Source organism: Phyllostomus discolor, chromosome 7, assembly GCF_004126475.2.
Source record: "Phyllostomus discolor isolate MPI-MPIP mPhyDis1 chromosome 7, mPhyDis1.pri.v3, whole genome shotgun sequence".
NCBI lineage: Eukaryota > Metazoa > Chordata > Mammalia > Chiroptera > Phyllostomidae > Phyllostomus > Phyllostomus discolor.
In genome coordinates this window covers 113886274-113901597 of record NC_040909.2, presented here as the reverse complement: position 1 = coordinate 113901597, position 15324 = coordinate 113886274, and the positions used below count along the sequence as shown (strand labels likewise).

At 48.5% G+C, this 15324-nt stretch overlaps 1 protein-coding gene across 1 annotated transcript; it reads right to left on the bottom strand.

Moving 5' to 3' along the window:
• Nucleotides 1-4557: 4557 nt before the first annotated feature.
• ODF1 (outer dense fiber of sperm tails 1) lies at nucleotides 4558-14782 on the bottom strand. The gene is made up of 2 exons (XM_028534104.2): nucleotides 14463-14782; nucleotides 4558-5083 (listed from the first exon to the last, which is right to left on the bottom strand). Exons 1-2 carry the CDS (start codon nucleotides 14780-14782, stop codon nucleotides 4660-4662), a joined length of 744 nt encoding a protein of 247 aa, XP_028389905.1. The 3' UTR covers nucleotides 4558-4659.
• Nucleotides 14783-15324: the final 542 nt, after the last annotated feature.

The window sequence follows — 15324 nt, the reverse complement described above, 5'->3', positions numbered from 1 at the left end:
TGCTGGATATTATGACTCTTTTTATGTTGTCATATTGTTTTCCATGAAAGTAGTTCTTTGGGTAAATAATAAAGTGTGATGCCTTCTACACTGCTGTAGATTTTCATCTAACATCACAGACAGGATGACAGCCCAGCCCTGAAGGCGTACCAGCCCAGACTCTGGAGCCTGAGTGGAGAGGCTGCCCGGAGAGTCCAGCCACTGGGATCTCCCTCCCCGACGGAGCGAAGACCAAGCATCCCTGAGACACCGGATCTGGATTTCTCATCTATAAATTCACGAATGTAAAAAAAAAGGTTGTTTTACCAAAAAAATCCCCCCAAACCAAACCAAATCAAAATAAAAAACCAACTCACCAGAGTGCAACTCTTCTCAGACCATTTTCCTTAGTTTAGTGTGCGAAAATACAGTTACCCCTGGAGGTTTAGTTGAAGAAAAGGATTTTCTCCCTCCAGATTTTCCAGGACTAAAAATTCCAGATATTTTGCTTGGGGGGGGGCCCATTCCACTAAGAGCAGAGCTATTTCAACCACGCGGGGTCACGGCCCTCCCGGTGGGGATGCCCTGTTGTGCAGAGAGAAAGGTGACGGACTGGAAGAGACTCTCAGTGGAGGGCGAGCTGCGTCAGGAGTAGTGCCTGCTGGATTTCAACCGCCCTTCCCGGCACCCTGGCTCCAGGACTCTTCCTGTGACGGACACATTCTCCGAAGCACCGTCAGGCCCTGGAATCACAGCTTCATCATCTGCCAAAGGCCAGGTTTATGAGCTGTCTAGGCGTGGTGCTACATCCTCCAGGTCTGCTGAGCTCGTGTGACTAATACAGGTACCAGGGCTTGAGACTGGTTAGGGAGAGGAGTGCTTACCGTATTTTGCCGTGTATAAGGTGCACTCGAGTTTCTGTGTGCATTACACACAGCATTATCACATCCATTACTATATCCCTGGCATGTAATCACTATGCCCATGTATAATGCGCATCCTTATTTTTCCCTAAAAAATTTGGGCAAAAAAGTGTTTTATCCACGGCAAAATACAATAAGTCTTTTGGATGTATAGGGTGCATTTTAATTTTGTTTCATAACTTTAGAGATAGGGATCAATACTTACAGCACGTCTCCAGGCAGGAAAGAGGTGCTTCAGCGTCCGCATCAAAAGCAGTTGCTCCCCGAGTGTTGATCTCACACCCGCGATCCCAGATCATGTGATTCATCCAGGAGTCTGTTGAGAACTCCGCTCTGATACATGCCCCCAACCCCACACATTTTGCTCGAATCTATCTGGGTCACCCAGAAACCCCCTCCCCCTTACTGGCTTATAAACCCATGGTCTTCTGGTTTCCGTATCCATTTCACCTCAACTTTCAGCGTGTTTTCAGCCAAAAGTCTAAATCCGAGTGTCCAAAGCTTTTCGAGTCTATCACACTCTTAAGGTTTGTGTGGGGGTGAAAGGGGGGGAGTGAGGGGCGGAGAGAGAGAGAGGAGAGAGAAGGAATTTCTGTGCAGGGAAGAGAAATTGAGACCATTTAAAACTACTTATTCCCCTAGTTCTGGAGCCATGCACAATCCATTAAAAACAATTATTTTATAATGATGGAAGGACAGTCCACTGAGGATCTTTAATGTCCTTTTATAAAGTCATTTACTGCATGAGTTTTGAAAGAAATCAAGCAATCCCTGATAACCACGGGCACGGCTTCCCCTCAACCCTGCACCTGGGAAACATTTTATTTAAGATATTAAACAGCTCTTCGGCTCCGGAGTGTACTCCGTGTTCACTAGGAAGTATAATTACCGGCTTCTCCAACCTTAATTCTACAGCATTGACTAAGCGTGTTTATTAGAAGGTGGTGTATTTACTTCATTTCAATGTCCAGGCTTTACAACATGCTGGACAGTAAAGCCACTTGGAGCCTGCCTCACCCCTCAGTTCCCCGTACTCCAATTTCTTGCCTCTGCCGACGCCAGAGTCATCCTGCCTCAGTTTCCCCACTCCTTCTCCCACCCTGGGAGATGGAGGAGGGCATTTGGGACTCAGCGGAACTCAGCTCTACAAGTGCATTAAAGGCCACAGCAGAGCTGTCCAAGCCCAGGGCTCCATCCAACCAGTGGAGGACAGTTTTGGAGACAACACATGTTTCTTCTTTCTCCTCCTTGTACCCACACCCTCCTCCTTTGCAGGAACCCAGTCAGCTCATGGCATAAGCCCTGCTTTGTGCCTTTCCTCGAGGGCTCAGGAAGGCCCACACCCAGGCTCTGCCTCCTCTGGCTCGCTTCACCTCCCACAGGTGGTCTCTGAGGTTGGGGGGCAGGGGCAGGGAACATCACACCACAGAATTTAGTTCTTGACAACAGAGTGTCGAGTGCCCTGACCATTCATTCTGTCACAGGGGTTAGCCTTGCCTTCACTTTGAGAAGCTCCCGAAAAGGTCCTTCTCTTTGACAACTCCCCGCACCGTGCTTCGCCCACCGTAGGCGCTCGGTAGATAAACACCTGCCTTTACCTCAAGTCTTTCCCTGTGACGGTGGTGAGCAGACTCAGACAGCCAGCCCCAGGTGGGCCGGGCTCTGAGCTGAGGCTGAGCCCCTGGCTTCCCAGAGGTGCCCAGCAAGGCAGTGATGGAAAGGTTGCATTCCATAGAAAGGCCCAAGGCCCCTGGGGAAGGCCCCTCTGGCCTCGCCTAGCCCTTGTACGCTCAGTTTCCGTGGGACTCCCTTCTCCTCCAGTCCCTCCACAGTGCCTCTCCTTGAATTTCATTTGAGGCATTTTTGAAAAGGGTATCTTTTCTTTCCACCACTGTCTGGCATTTAAAATGGCAGGTTGGATGAATGAATTGGTGGACTAAAGATAGGAGGGTGAGTAGGTCAGTGGGTGGTTAAAGATGAAAGGAAGGAAGCAGGGGCCCTGGCCAGAGAGCTCAGTTGGTTTGAGCATCAGCCTGATACGCCAGGGTTGTGGGTTCGGTCTCCCATCAGGGCACATAAAGAATCAACCGATGAGTGCATAAGTAAGTGGAACAACAGATCGATGTTTCTGTCTGTCCCTCTTTCCCTTGCTCTCTCTCTCTCTCTAAAATCAATCAATGATAAAAAAAAAATTTAAAAAGAATGAACCAGGTATGCCCTGGAATGGCACACGGCACCCCCCAGAGATTACTTGTTCGAGACCCCAGTGGGATTCCATTGCCTCCAGAGGGTGAAATATTTTTAAAACTCTGTAACTTAGGAGCTAGAATATTTATGAATATGTAATCAAAATGTGGCAAGACATTTATTAGGGTACCTCTAGACTGTGGTACATACGAACATACTCATTTACACCTAGTTGCTAGGTAATACATTTTTTGCAATGCTCAATATTTTTATCACCTGTATTAGGGGTCCATTACTTCCCTTGAATGAAAGCAAAATATTTCTGCAATCACCATCAATATTCTTTAACCTTGAACTTGAAGGAAGCTTTTAAAGAAAAAAGGCTGGGAGAGCTTTAAGATCCCATGCAGAGTTTCTCAACTTCTGCCACATGTTTGGGTTGCCCGGGGAGGCTTGTAAAAGTCTTGATGCCCAGGGCACACTTCGCATTTATGACATTAGCATCTCTGGAGATAGGACCCAGGCATTGGGATTTTTTTTCCTTTTTTTTTAAACACTTTTTTTTCTTTCTAAGTGTTTTCTTTTTTCTTCTATGGTTTGGTATCCATACTTTTAAAACTCCCCAAGTGATTCTCACGTGCAGCCAGGGCAGAGCCGAAGCTCTAACCCGCAGGCAGCTGAGACTGGTGAAAAGGTTCACACTGCGCAAGCGTGAGGGTGTGTCACGTTCCCAGTAAGAGTTGGGGCTGAAATCCGCCTGTGTCCTTACTCTGATGCCTGCTCTCATCTCCTCTTCCTCTGTGCTAAAATCTGTGTTGGCAGTCAGGAAGGGCTCAAGGCCACGGCCACGCGCATCCGACTTCAGGTGAGTGACACTATCGTTTTGTGAAAGGTGTGCTTTGCATGCCTGAACTTCCTGAACTGAACTGTGCTTTCAAAGGAGTTTCAGGAGTTGAAATAAAGCCTGAGGAGGTTGCACACCACTCTGACCCCCAGTCGGCCACTCCCCCAAATCCTAGGGAAGCTGGGAAACGACCCCCTGTAGGGCCAGCTCGTCAAAGAACATGCCCCCCCACACTTTTGTACTGACTGTTGCCAGTAAAAACGCTGACCACAGTTTGCGCGGGGAGGTCACTTTCTCTTCCTACTGCAGCAGCTTTGAAAAAGCACTTGCCTTGAGCCCTGGTCTGTTTCTGCTTTGACAGTTGGTTTTCTGGGCCGGGTCATTTCAGGGAACCATTAGGAAAAACAGTGTCTGGAGGTGCTCACCCAGCGTGTATCTTGCCCTGGCATTTGGCAGCAGTTGGGTGTAAAGTTGGACACGGGGGATGGGGGGCAGACCTTGCTATCTTCCAGTCCCAGCCATTAACTCCTCTGAGACTCTGTCCCCAGGCAGGGCTCCCGTAGTGGGCCAAATCAAAAGACATGCACACAACACCCATGGTTGCACTTATGTATTCAGCTTCCTATGTCCTGGAGTAACGGGGGCCTGGAGGGGGAAGAGAAACACTGGAAGAGCTACCTGCCTGGAGTAACTACGTCTACTAAGTAAGTGATGGCTTCCTACACCTTACAGGATCATCTTCCTACAGGAGAATCGGCTCCCGCACGGGTAGCACGGGTTGCAAGGGTCACACGGGTTGCAGGGGCTGCAGGGGCTACAGGGGCTGCAGGGGCTGCAGGGGTTGCAGGGGGAAGTGCAGGGGTAGCACGGAGACTCGATCTTGACGCAGCTGCCGAGCCCGTAGGAGTAGGTCACGTCCTTCTCGTCCACGCACGGGGGCAAGCTGAACTCTTTGCAGATGTTCATGTAGCTGTACTTTTTCGACCCCAGGCAGTCGTACCTATTCTCCCGCTCGGCCGACACACACACCTTTCCATCCTTCACGCGAACTTTTACTTGGTCGGGTTCAAAGCCGCACACGTTCACCGATCCTAAAACATTACTGCTACAGCAAGAGGAGGCCAGAATTCTGTTTGTTGTTCTTCTCAGCCTGAAATTCAGAAAACGGGGAGGGTAGGAGGGAGAAGTTCAGACCTGGCTCGAGGAGCAATATTTTGATCTCTAGTTCTTCTTTTCATAGCAAAAGTAAACACTAGTCATTGTGAAAGATCAAACTTTACAGAAGCGTACAAAGTAAGAAATGAAAGACTTCTCGTGTAAATCACACTCCCCACAGGTGAAACTCTGTTAAGAACGGACAGATGCTTGGCCCTTCAGATCTCTCTCTTGTATTTAAATCCCAGCACCTACTCTTCGTAGTTAAGGAAACTTGGGCAGGTTCCTTAACTTCTCTGCGCACCAGTTTCCTCATCTGTAAAATGAAAATAATAATAGTACCTACATCACAGTATTGGAGGTTTCGATGAAGTTATGTATTTTGCTTAATATTGTGCTTGGCACATTATAAACTCTGCTTAATTATTACCATGATCATTCTTATTATTACTATTGTATGTAGGCCCTTAGAGTCTGTTTTTTAAGGGGATACCATTTAAAACTTGCATTTTAACGATGGCTATCAGCCTCAGGACCCAGCCCTGCAGATTCACAGGCCCGGTGCCACCCCTGGGCCACACACAGGCTCAGCTGGAACACCCCGTCAACACACTGACCAGGCAGGATGCTCGTCGGGCCTGGCTCCTCTGCTCCTGTCTCAGGCTGCTCCAGACTCCGGACCGGACCACAGGCCCCAGCAGGGAAGTCAGCTTGGAGGTGCTGTGCCCTGGATCCTACTGGCTTGCGAGGGTTAATTATGCATCTCCCTCCCCACCTCCTCATCCAGTGACTTCATGTTGATGGCTTGCAATGGATCATGGTGAGGATATTTACACCATGGGAACTGGTAAGCCCAGCACATCAAGGCTTCTCTCTTCCCCGCACTGAGCTGATGGCTACATACCACACCTTGTGGCCCCTGGAGCAGCAGACACAGATCTCTGTGGTCCCTATAGAGCTGGCTTGTTGCTGCTCAGCAATCCTGTGTACGAATCCTTTATAATAAAAGAAGAACAATAAGCACCGCTCACAAGAACTGATCACTTCTGACACATCGAGAAGTGCTAAAGTGAAGTGCTTAAGAGCACAGCTCTTTAAGTCCAAATCTTGGCTCCGCCATGTGGACAAGTTACTGGGTCTCTGTGCCCCAGTTTCCTCATCTATGCATTTGGGACCTCCTTCTGGGTTTGTTGTGAGGAAAAGATCAGTTGATGAATGAAGAGCGTATTAGTACTTGACACATGATTAAGATGCTGGGTTTTGTGGAAAGCGCTAAATTGGTAAAGGCATCGTTTTGTTTACTCTCCACAATAACCTTTAATGTGGGTGTGATGATCACTGTTTCACAGATGAGGGAAGGAAAAGGTGCTGAATGGAAGAGTCTGGATTCAAACTCAGGCCTGTTGATGCCCAGGCGAGGATTTTGACGGTCGGTTAGCCTGAGCTCTCATGGTCTCTGCAGCCTGGCGCGGGTCCATTATCTAATTGCCTGATCCCTCCAAAGAAAACCTAATGCTCTGAAATGGTCTTCTTTTTAGACCTTAACATTTAAAAAAATCTGTGTTCTAAGAGATACTCCTAGCAAACCTTGTGTCAGTCAGTCTCCAAAGGAAGGCCTTGGAGTGTGTGATTTCTGGAACATTTTCCAGTTTGAGGAGTCGGACCCAATGATTGGATTATTGGTTTGAGATACATTTTTAAAAATATATTTTATTGATTATGCTATTACAGTTGTCCCATTTCCCCCTTCACTCCCCTTTACCCTGTACACCCTCTCCTACCCACATCCCCCCTTTAGTCATGTCCATGTGTTGTACTTATAAGTTTTTCAGTTTCTACATTTCCCACACTATTCTTACCCTCCCCCTATCTATTTTCAACCTACAATTTATGCTACTTATTCTCTCTACCTTTTCCCCCTCTCTCCTCCTCTCACTCCCTTGTTGTTAACCCTCCATGTGCCCTCCATTTCTGTAGTTCTGTTCCTGTTCTAGTTGTTTGCTTAGTTTCTTTTGGTTTTGCTTTAGGTGTGGTTGTTAATAATTGTGAGTTTGCTGTCCTTTTACTATACATGTTTTTTTTAACCTTCTTTTCTTAGATAAGTCCCTTTAACATTTCATAAAATAAGGGCTTGGTGATGATGAACTCCTTTAACTTGACCTTATCTGAGAAGCACTTTATCTGCCCTTCCATTCTAAATGAAAGCTTTGCTGGATAGAGCAATCTGGGATATAGGTCCTTGTCTTTCATGACTGGGAATACTTCTTTCCAGCTCCTTCTTGCCTGTAAGGTCTCTTTGGAGAAATCAGCTGACAGTCTGATGGGAACTCCTTTGTAGGTGACTGCCCCCTTATCTCTTGCTGCTCCTAGGATTCTCTCCTTCATTTTCACCTTGGCTAATGTAATTATGATGTGCCTTGGTGTGTTTCTTCTTGGGTCCCACTTCTTTGGGAGTCTCTGAGCTTCCTGGACTTCCTGGAAGTCTATTTCCTTTGCCACAATGGGGAAGTTCTCCTTTATTATTTGTTCAAATATGTGTTCAGTCTGTTGCTTTTCCTCTTCCTCTTCTGGTACCCCTATAATTCGGATGTTGGAACGTTTAAAGATGTTCTGGAGGTTCCTAAGCTTCTTCTCATTTTTTTGAATTCTTATTTCTCCATTCTTTCCTGTTTGGTTGTTTTTTGTCTTCCTTCTGGTCCACTCTATTGTTTTGAGTCCCAGTTTCCTTCCCATCACTATTGGTTCTCTGTGCATTTTCCTTCATCTCTTTTATGGTAACCTGCATTTTTTCATCTAATTTGTGCCCCAAATCAACCAATTCTGTGAGCTTCCTGATCACCAGTGTTTTGAACTGTGCATCTGATAGATTGGCTATTTCTTGGTCGCTCAAACGGATGAGTACTGGGGGACTGATCTGTTCTGTTTGAGACATCTCTCTCTCTCTCTTTTGTTTTTTTTTTTTTATGGTCTGGTCGCTCCTGTTACAGTGAGGGGCAGAGCCTTAGGTGTTCACCTGGGCTGGGCATCCCAGTCACTAGATTGTGACGTTGTATGTGGGGGCGGGGGCAGGAGGGAACAATGGCAGTAGGTCCGTTCTCCTGAGACCTCAGTCCCTTCTCTGGGATCCTGGGTTGCATGCTCTGCCCTGGTCCACAATCGCCGCCTCACTGGGTCCGCCAGCTGCCACTTGCGTACTCAGGGCCCACCCGCTGAGATCTTGTGCGCCCCAGATGCCTTACGCGCTCCCGGTTGCCTTATATGCCCAGTCCTCCCTGTTCTCCGCGCACTGAAACCCGAGCCCGGCTGTTCGTCTCCGCTTTTCCTACTGGTCTGGACGAATGGGTCTACTTCAACTTCTTGGCTGTCCGACTTCCATTCAGATAAATTTTCTGTCAGTTCTGGGTGTTATTCTGCCTCTAAATTGTTGTTGTTCCAATCTTGGTTGTGCGTGGAGATACGGTGCATCCACCTATGCCTCCATCTTGCCGGAAGTCGAGATACATTTTTAATTCTTACTTTTTATACCGAATTTTGTTCATATACTTCTTTTTTTGTCACTTAAGTTCATTGTAGAACACACAGATAATACAGATTAGCAAAACAAAAAGGTATATTTTAAAAAATACCCCTAATTCTATATAGCATTGAACATTTGGGGGCTAGACTTCTGTCCTTTTGTGTGTATGTGTGTCTATTTTACTTATTTTTGACTTGATAAGCCCTAGCGTGATTGCTTTAACGACAATGTGAGCCCTTATACCGAAGGGTATAAACAAAGGTCCTCAGTGGCTAATTCCAGAATGATCACACAGAATGCTGTCCTATAAGACACTGAGACCAACAGGAAATTTCCGCAAGGCACCCAGAGGACTGCGACAGTTGCTTGGCTTCGTTCCCACCCCTGGCCTCAGTCGTCTTTCATGCTGGGTACCCACAGGCCGTACTAAGAAGGAAGGAAGGGAATGGGACCTTCTTTAAAATCTGTCTGCATCTCTGTGAGAACAACAGGAGCAAAAGCACTCTCATCTCCCTGGACGGGCAGAGAATAGCACGTGAAGATGCGCCATGCCCTCTGTGGATGGGCCGCAGGCTGGAAGCCCCAACGGCCAACGCCAAGCGTGAAGCACAGAGCAGAACGTGTGCCCCCCGAGCGCTGAAGAACCTCCCTAGGTGTGCGCATGGGCTGAGTCACGCTCCTCTGTTCAGCTCAGACCTTTCAGTCGGAGATGAGAAACATCAAGTCCTGCTGGGAAGGCAGGGCTGGGTAGCACAAAGAGGGACCACGGACCCCAAGCAGGATCACCAGACCTGACTACTGCCGTGTCTGATCCCGTGTGTAAAACACGGGCCCTCTGCAGGGGGTGGGTCTGGGGTCCAGGCCTACGAGCCACAGCCGACGCCAAAATCCACCTCCTCCTCACAGCAGCCTGAGTCTTGGGGCACAATTTCATGTCTTTTATTACTTCCCCTCTCCTCCGTTCCCATCACTCTGTCCCTTTGCCCCCGTAGCCCCTGCACACGTCCTCCCTTCTCCAATGTGGATCTTCAGGAAGTCGCCTAAGAAGTTTGAAAAGGTCACATTTCCCCTTCCTTTTGCTTCAAGGTCAGAGGTTATCAGTAGGGGCGTGTGGGTTTAGGAGAAATTGCCAGAGCCACATTTTACTCATCGGTCTCGACTCTGAACTCGCAACTCGACTCTCGCCTAGCAAGGTGCCCACCATCCCACGTGGGATTTTCCTAGGCTCTGTGGGGATTGCCTCCCGTTCTTATCGTGAGGGTGGAGCTTAACCACAGTAAACATGGGGAAACCGGCCCCTTCAGTTTGTTGCAGCAGCCCCTGGGGAGAGCTGGAGAACATGCGTGGGCAGCCGTGTCTGTGTCTGCCACCGCTTCTCCCCACTGAAACTGAGTTTCACAGGCATGTGCGACCAAGCTCCTGAGTGTGACACAGGCTGCCTACGGCAGTGGGGGATGACATCACCAGCTGTCTTCACGATGGTGTAAGTCGTGTTCAGCCTGCTGATGCGTAAGGTAATGAAGATGTCAAACAGGCCCCTCTTCTCTCAGGAGCAAAAGGCAGCAGGCCTTTCTCTAGTCGTCCGTGAAGCCTTTTCTCCTAATTTGAACCCCTTCCGAGGACCTGTTACACTGGATTCCTCCTTTCCAGCATGTCTTCCTCTTCCTGTTCTTTCTTCACCCTCTTCCCTGCTTTCCCTGTCTTGGTTCTCCTCGCCAGACTTTTGGTTGGTGCTGAAGCACAATGTCACCCTGCAGGAGCGGAGTGGGACAATGCAGGTGCATCTAAGTCCCCAACAGAGCTTGTTAAGAGAGGCCGCTGGGTGCCACCTCCGGGGCTTCTGGCTCAGCAGGTCGGCCAGAGGAGCCGAGGATTTGCGTTTCTGAGGAGTTCCGGGCGGTGCCCCCACGGCCGGCCCAGGCACCACTCCAGGAAGCACTGGCCGCATGAGGGGAGCCTGGCTTCAGGTCCCGCATCTCCCACTCCTGGTGATCAAAGGACATGGCTGCTGAGGCTGTTTCATCCCCTCTAAGATGGCCAAGACGGCACAAGGTTAAGTGGAGTGGAAGTTCAAGGGACATAGTTTTACCCAATAAAGGATAAGTCATTCAGTCCGTACCGGGCTCTGCCCTACACAGACTTCCTGAAACCTGAGTCTTCAAGTGACTAAGCCCAAGCCCTGCACCGTGGAGCGAGGTCAGACCAAGCAGTAGACATGCACGAGGCCTAGAGGGGCAGCAGCTCCTGCCCTTGTCATCCTGGGTGACCGGGCTCCAAGACCTGTGTGTGTGGAGAGATGTTGATGAGAGGGGACCCAGCTGGCTTCCTGGGGGCGGGGGGCAGAAGAGCTCTCCTGGGGGTGGGAAAGCCAGCCTTTCACCAGCCAGGCTTCCCCTCTTGGAGGCCATGGCTTCTGAGGCAGGGAATGGTGGGGCGGGGGAGGGGGAATGAAAAGATTTCCCTGAGAGCTTAGAACTGGGCCAGGTGCTGCTGAACAGGCAAAGAGGTCAACCACGAAGGATGAGTGTCATCATCCTCCAGGGCCAGAGTGATTCAGTGAAAACCACATTCCCCAACTGCGAAGGGGTAAAGCAGGAAAGAAATGAGAGGGCAGATTTTTGAGGTTTTCAGAAGACGGAGTGCCCCTCGTGCGGGGACGTTCAAGGGAATTTCTGGTTGAGACTCAGGCGGGCCGCAGGGGCGGGGTGGAGGCGAGTGCAGGCTCGGGGCCAGTTTCCAGGTGTCAGTAAGGGGTGCGGGGTCGGGGCCACCACACACCTGTGGGGTGGCTGCAAAGTGAGGTTCATGTACCCACAAAGGCTGCCGCCAGGAGTTGGAGCGGCAATGGGGCACCGCTGACTAGGCAATAATCTCCCAACGGCAGGACTGAGTGGGTGCTGCGATTGCCGGTCTGTCCCACTTTCGTGCAGAGGGCGGGAGCCCAGGACACGTGGTGGGGATGAGGTGCACATGGGGGTGGGTTGCTGACACAGCTCCTTGCACAGGAGACCAAATCAGTGACCTTGGCCTCTCTAAGTCCAGAAGGAGAAGGAAGAGTCGGGGGAAACAGCTACTGGGTGCTCACTGTGCAGTAGCTCATTTGGTGGGGAAAAGAGAACATCAAAGAAGCTAAAGAAATGAAAGTACTCACTTGGGTGTCTATCAAGGAAGATGCTGCCAACATGTCTCTCAAAGCAGCTGCTCAGCAAACAATGGAAATGGATTGGACCTTCCATACCCAGTTTAAAAGAATACCTCCCCCATGTGCACGCAGATATGCACACACATGCAGGCACATGCATCGATCAAATAACATACACTCGAGACATTCTTGGGAATTAAATTTCCGGCCAAGCCTTCATATCAGCTATCAAAGGAGCACCCAGAGACAGAGCAGACGGATTCCCACAGACAATAATTCCACCGGGGCCATGGCGGCCCAGACCAGGGAATCTTTCTGGTTTGGCAAAGAACCTTCTGGACAACATAGCCTGACATCCAAAAGGACATGTCAGCCGAGCTGAGCTGCCAGCATTCTTTAAAGGAGCAGAAAGGTCTTGTGAATGTGATTTCTAAACTCAAAACGCCTCGGGCAATGTTTCACACCAAAAATTGTTTTAAAAAATTGAATTCATGTGATATTTCTGGATCTATTTAGCCATGGATTGGGAGTTAGCCGAGAGATAAGAAAAAAAAAGGAGGCATTTCCCTGGAAGAAAAAAATATGAACAGTGAGAGTCCTCTGGGATCAGGGCTAGATAGGGGTCTGCCATTTTCATCCATATTCAGGAAAACTGAATACGTAGGTTCGCAGGCGACACCAAGCCCTTCCGGGGAGTGAAATGTCAAGCTGTCAGAAACCGAGCACAGGAGACCTCCGTCAGGCAGTGTGAACGTTCTGGAGGAAAGGTGGCTGAGAGGTGGTACAAGGAGGGCCAGTCTGAGGTCACTTCTAAAATGGGCCTTTCCGTTTAGAGCGCTGGGAATTAGTGTAAAGACATCACCAGCATCATGTACTGCCGCAGGGCAGAAAATATCTGCAAAAATCCAGATATCGTCAGGGAAGGCATCCCCTTATATACAAACCACACTGCTGAGAGTTAAGCTTGAAGTTGGGCCCACTGCACACCAAGGAATCGGGTCCTCTGCCGGGGGTGGGGGGTGCCCGGATGATAACCCTAGAGAGTCTGGGGAGCGGGGGCAGCCAGGAGACAAAGGCTGAAAGGACTTGGGTGGGAAGTAATCAAGGATCAAGGGGAAAGGGACAGTGGACACACAGCTGCTCCCCCTTCATTTAGATCAAATGTTACAAAAGGATCCTTTTGGCTCAATCTTGCTGCTCCAAGGAGTAAAAATAACAATTAGTTCAAGTTGCGTGTAGATGAGTTTATCAGCAAGAGCCCCGCCCCAGACTATTAAGGGACGTTTGTTCCTGACCTTTGGTAACCTATGACCTGGACAATAATTGCCTTATTGCCCTTTCCAGTGAAAGGGCCATATCACCGTCCTTGTTGTCAAGGATCTTGCTCCGTCTCTCTTTATCTCCCTGTCTGTCTGTCTGTCTAATCTATTCATTTGTCATCAGGATAGGACAATATTGTTTAAAGATATCAACTTGTAACAAATAGTAAATAGTTTTCAGAGATCTAATATTAGCACTGTAAAGTGCTAATATAGACAATAATATTGTATTATAATCATCAAACTTGCTAAGGGACTAGAGTGTAGTTATTCAAACCACTAAAAAGAAATGATAATTATGTGATGTGACAGAGGAGCTAATTATCACCACAATGGCAATCATATTACAGTACACAAAAGTATCAAATTAACATGTTGTCTACCTTAAATTATACAATATTACACAAGTCAAATATAGTTCACCAAAAATATCTGTCATCCATTTGTGCACATCTTTAAAAATAGCAGTATATTAAATAGTTTTTTGGCATCTTGCTGGTTTTTTTTACTTAATACACCAATACACAAAATGCCTCATCAATCATTTTCGCATCTACATTATCGTTCCAACATATGCATGGACCAGAACTCATTTCACTAGGGAACTGGGCTCTCAACTATTTTCTCTCAACAATAGTAACAGACTAAACGGCATATGTAGAAAGTAAAAAAAAAAAAAAAAAAGCTTCCTTTAAGCCAAAAAAGAAAATATAATCAAACAAGAGATTTTTGATGACTTAAAATGACCCAATTCAATTAAAACCTGTTCAACTCTGTCCTGAAAGCTGAGACTCTCAGTTCTGCAGTTCATTTGCGCAACTTTTACCAGAGTCGGAGGGAGAGGCCGACGTAACGGACCCGACTCCAGACCAATTTTAAGTCTTTGCCTGGAGTGGGGAAATGGGAGAAAGGTTTTGCTACAGAACCCAGAAAATGCTTCTATTGTTCAATCGGCTCTCCTGCTCTGAAAGCCTCTGGCAAACATTAAGGATTTGATCAATTACTATTACTTCTCCTGGAGTCATTTCTGTAAGTCCAAACACACTCAAATCACTTTATTCATAACCAGAAAAGATGTGTAGTTCGCCGCTTCCAATAGCTTTTTAATGACACCCCCCGTTTCTTTCCCTCATTAAAGCCATAGTATTTATCATGTTGGCACTCCCGCTATAAACCAACAACCGCCCTGCCAATTGACATCATTACACTGCCTTTTGAGAATCCTATAATTCCCCTCAAAGACCCGTTCGCTCTTCCGAAATCTCTGCTAAGCTGCCCGAGTCATTATCTCGAACCTTCTTCATCTCCGTTCAAGTATAGATTGTCACCTCCCTCCCCTCATTCCGCCGCGTGAGGCTCACACACCAACCACAGTAATCGGCACAAGTTCGCTTACTTGGCGAGCTCTCTCTTCTCATCTTCTATGGCCCTGATGGCTTTCCTCTCCAAACTTCTGAGCGATGGGCGAAGGCAGTAGAGCTTGACATCACACAGGCAGCAGGGGTAGAGGTCGCAGAGGCCGCAGGAGCGGGAGCGCTTGGAGTAGCACAGGCAGTACGGGTAGGGGTGCAGGTCGCAGCAGCAGTAGGGGTGCATGTACAGGTCGCACAGGCACCGCGTGCTGAGCTCGTCGATGCATCGCAGTTGCCTCAGTTCTCTGTCCACCTTCTTTATGTCCCGTCTGACACTGTCCAAAAGACAACTCAGTGCAGCCATTACAGTCACACCTTATTGTTTTGTGAGTACCTTTGGGAAATGGCACTCGGGGGAAAAAATTGTTCTAAGCTCTTCTCAGAAGTTCCTTTTAAAAATAAATGAGGCGCACATGTTGCACTTACTTTAAAGCTTCTGTTTTATGACCTCAGCCCCCTCTGAGTATGTCATAGTCTCTTGGTTGCCATGTGAACTGTTCATAGTCATGGTCTTCAGAGACCCTCCTCCGAGCTATAAAGCTGCTCTCAGAACTGTGTCCATGTTGAGATTTCATTCACCTTGAGGTTGGATGGGTCCCCCAAACACTCCTAGCTCTTCAGGGTTCGTGGGCTGACCTTTAATGCCCTCGACTTCGGGGTGTGTGCCCTGAGGACTAGCCAAGGCTGTGGAGGCCTCGGTGCGGGTGACAGGAGGAGCTGCCTGGCTCCTTTCTCTGGGCTCTTCCAGCTGCTCCAGCCTTGGTGCTTAGCCTTGGCCCTCACACTGGGGTTCCTTCTGGCTCCGAGTCTCTTTACATGTAGAACGTAAAGAGCTTTCCCATGGCT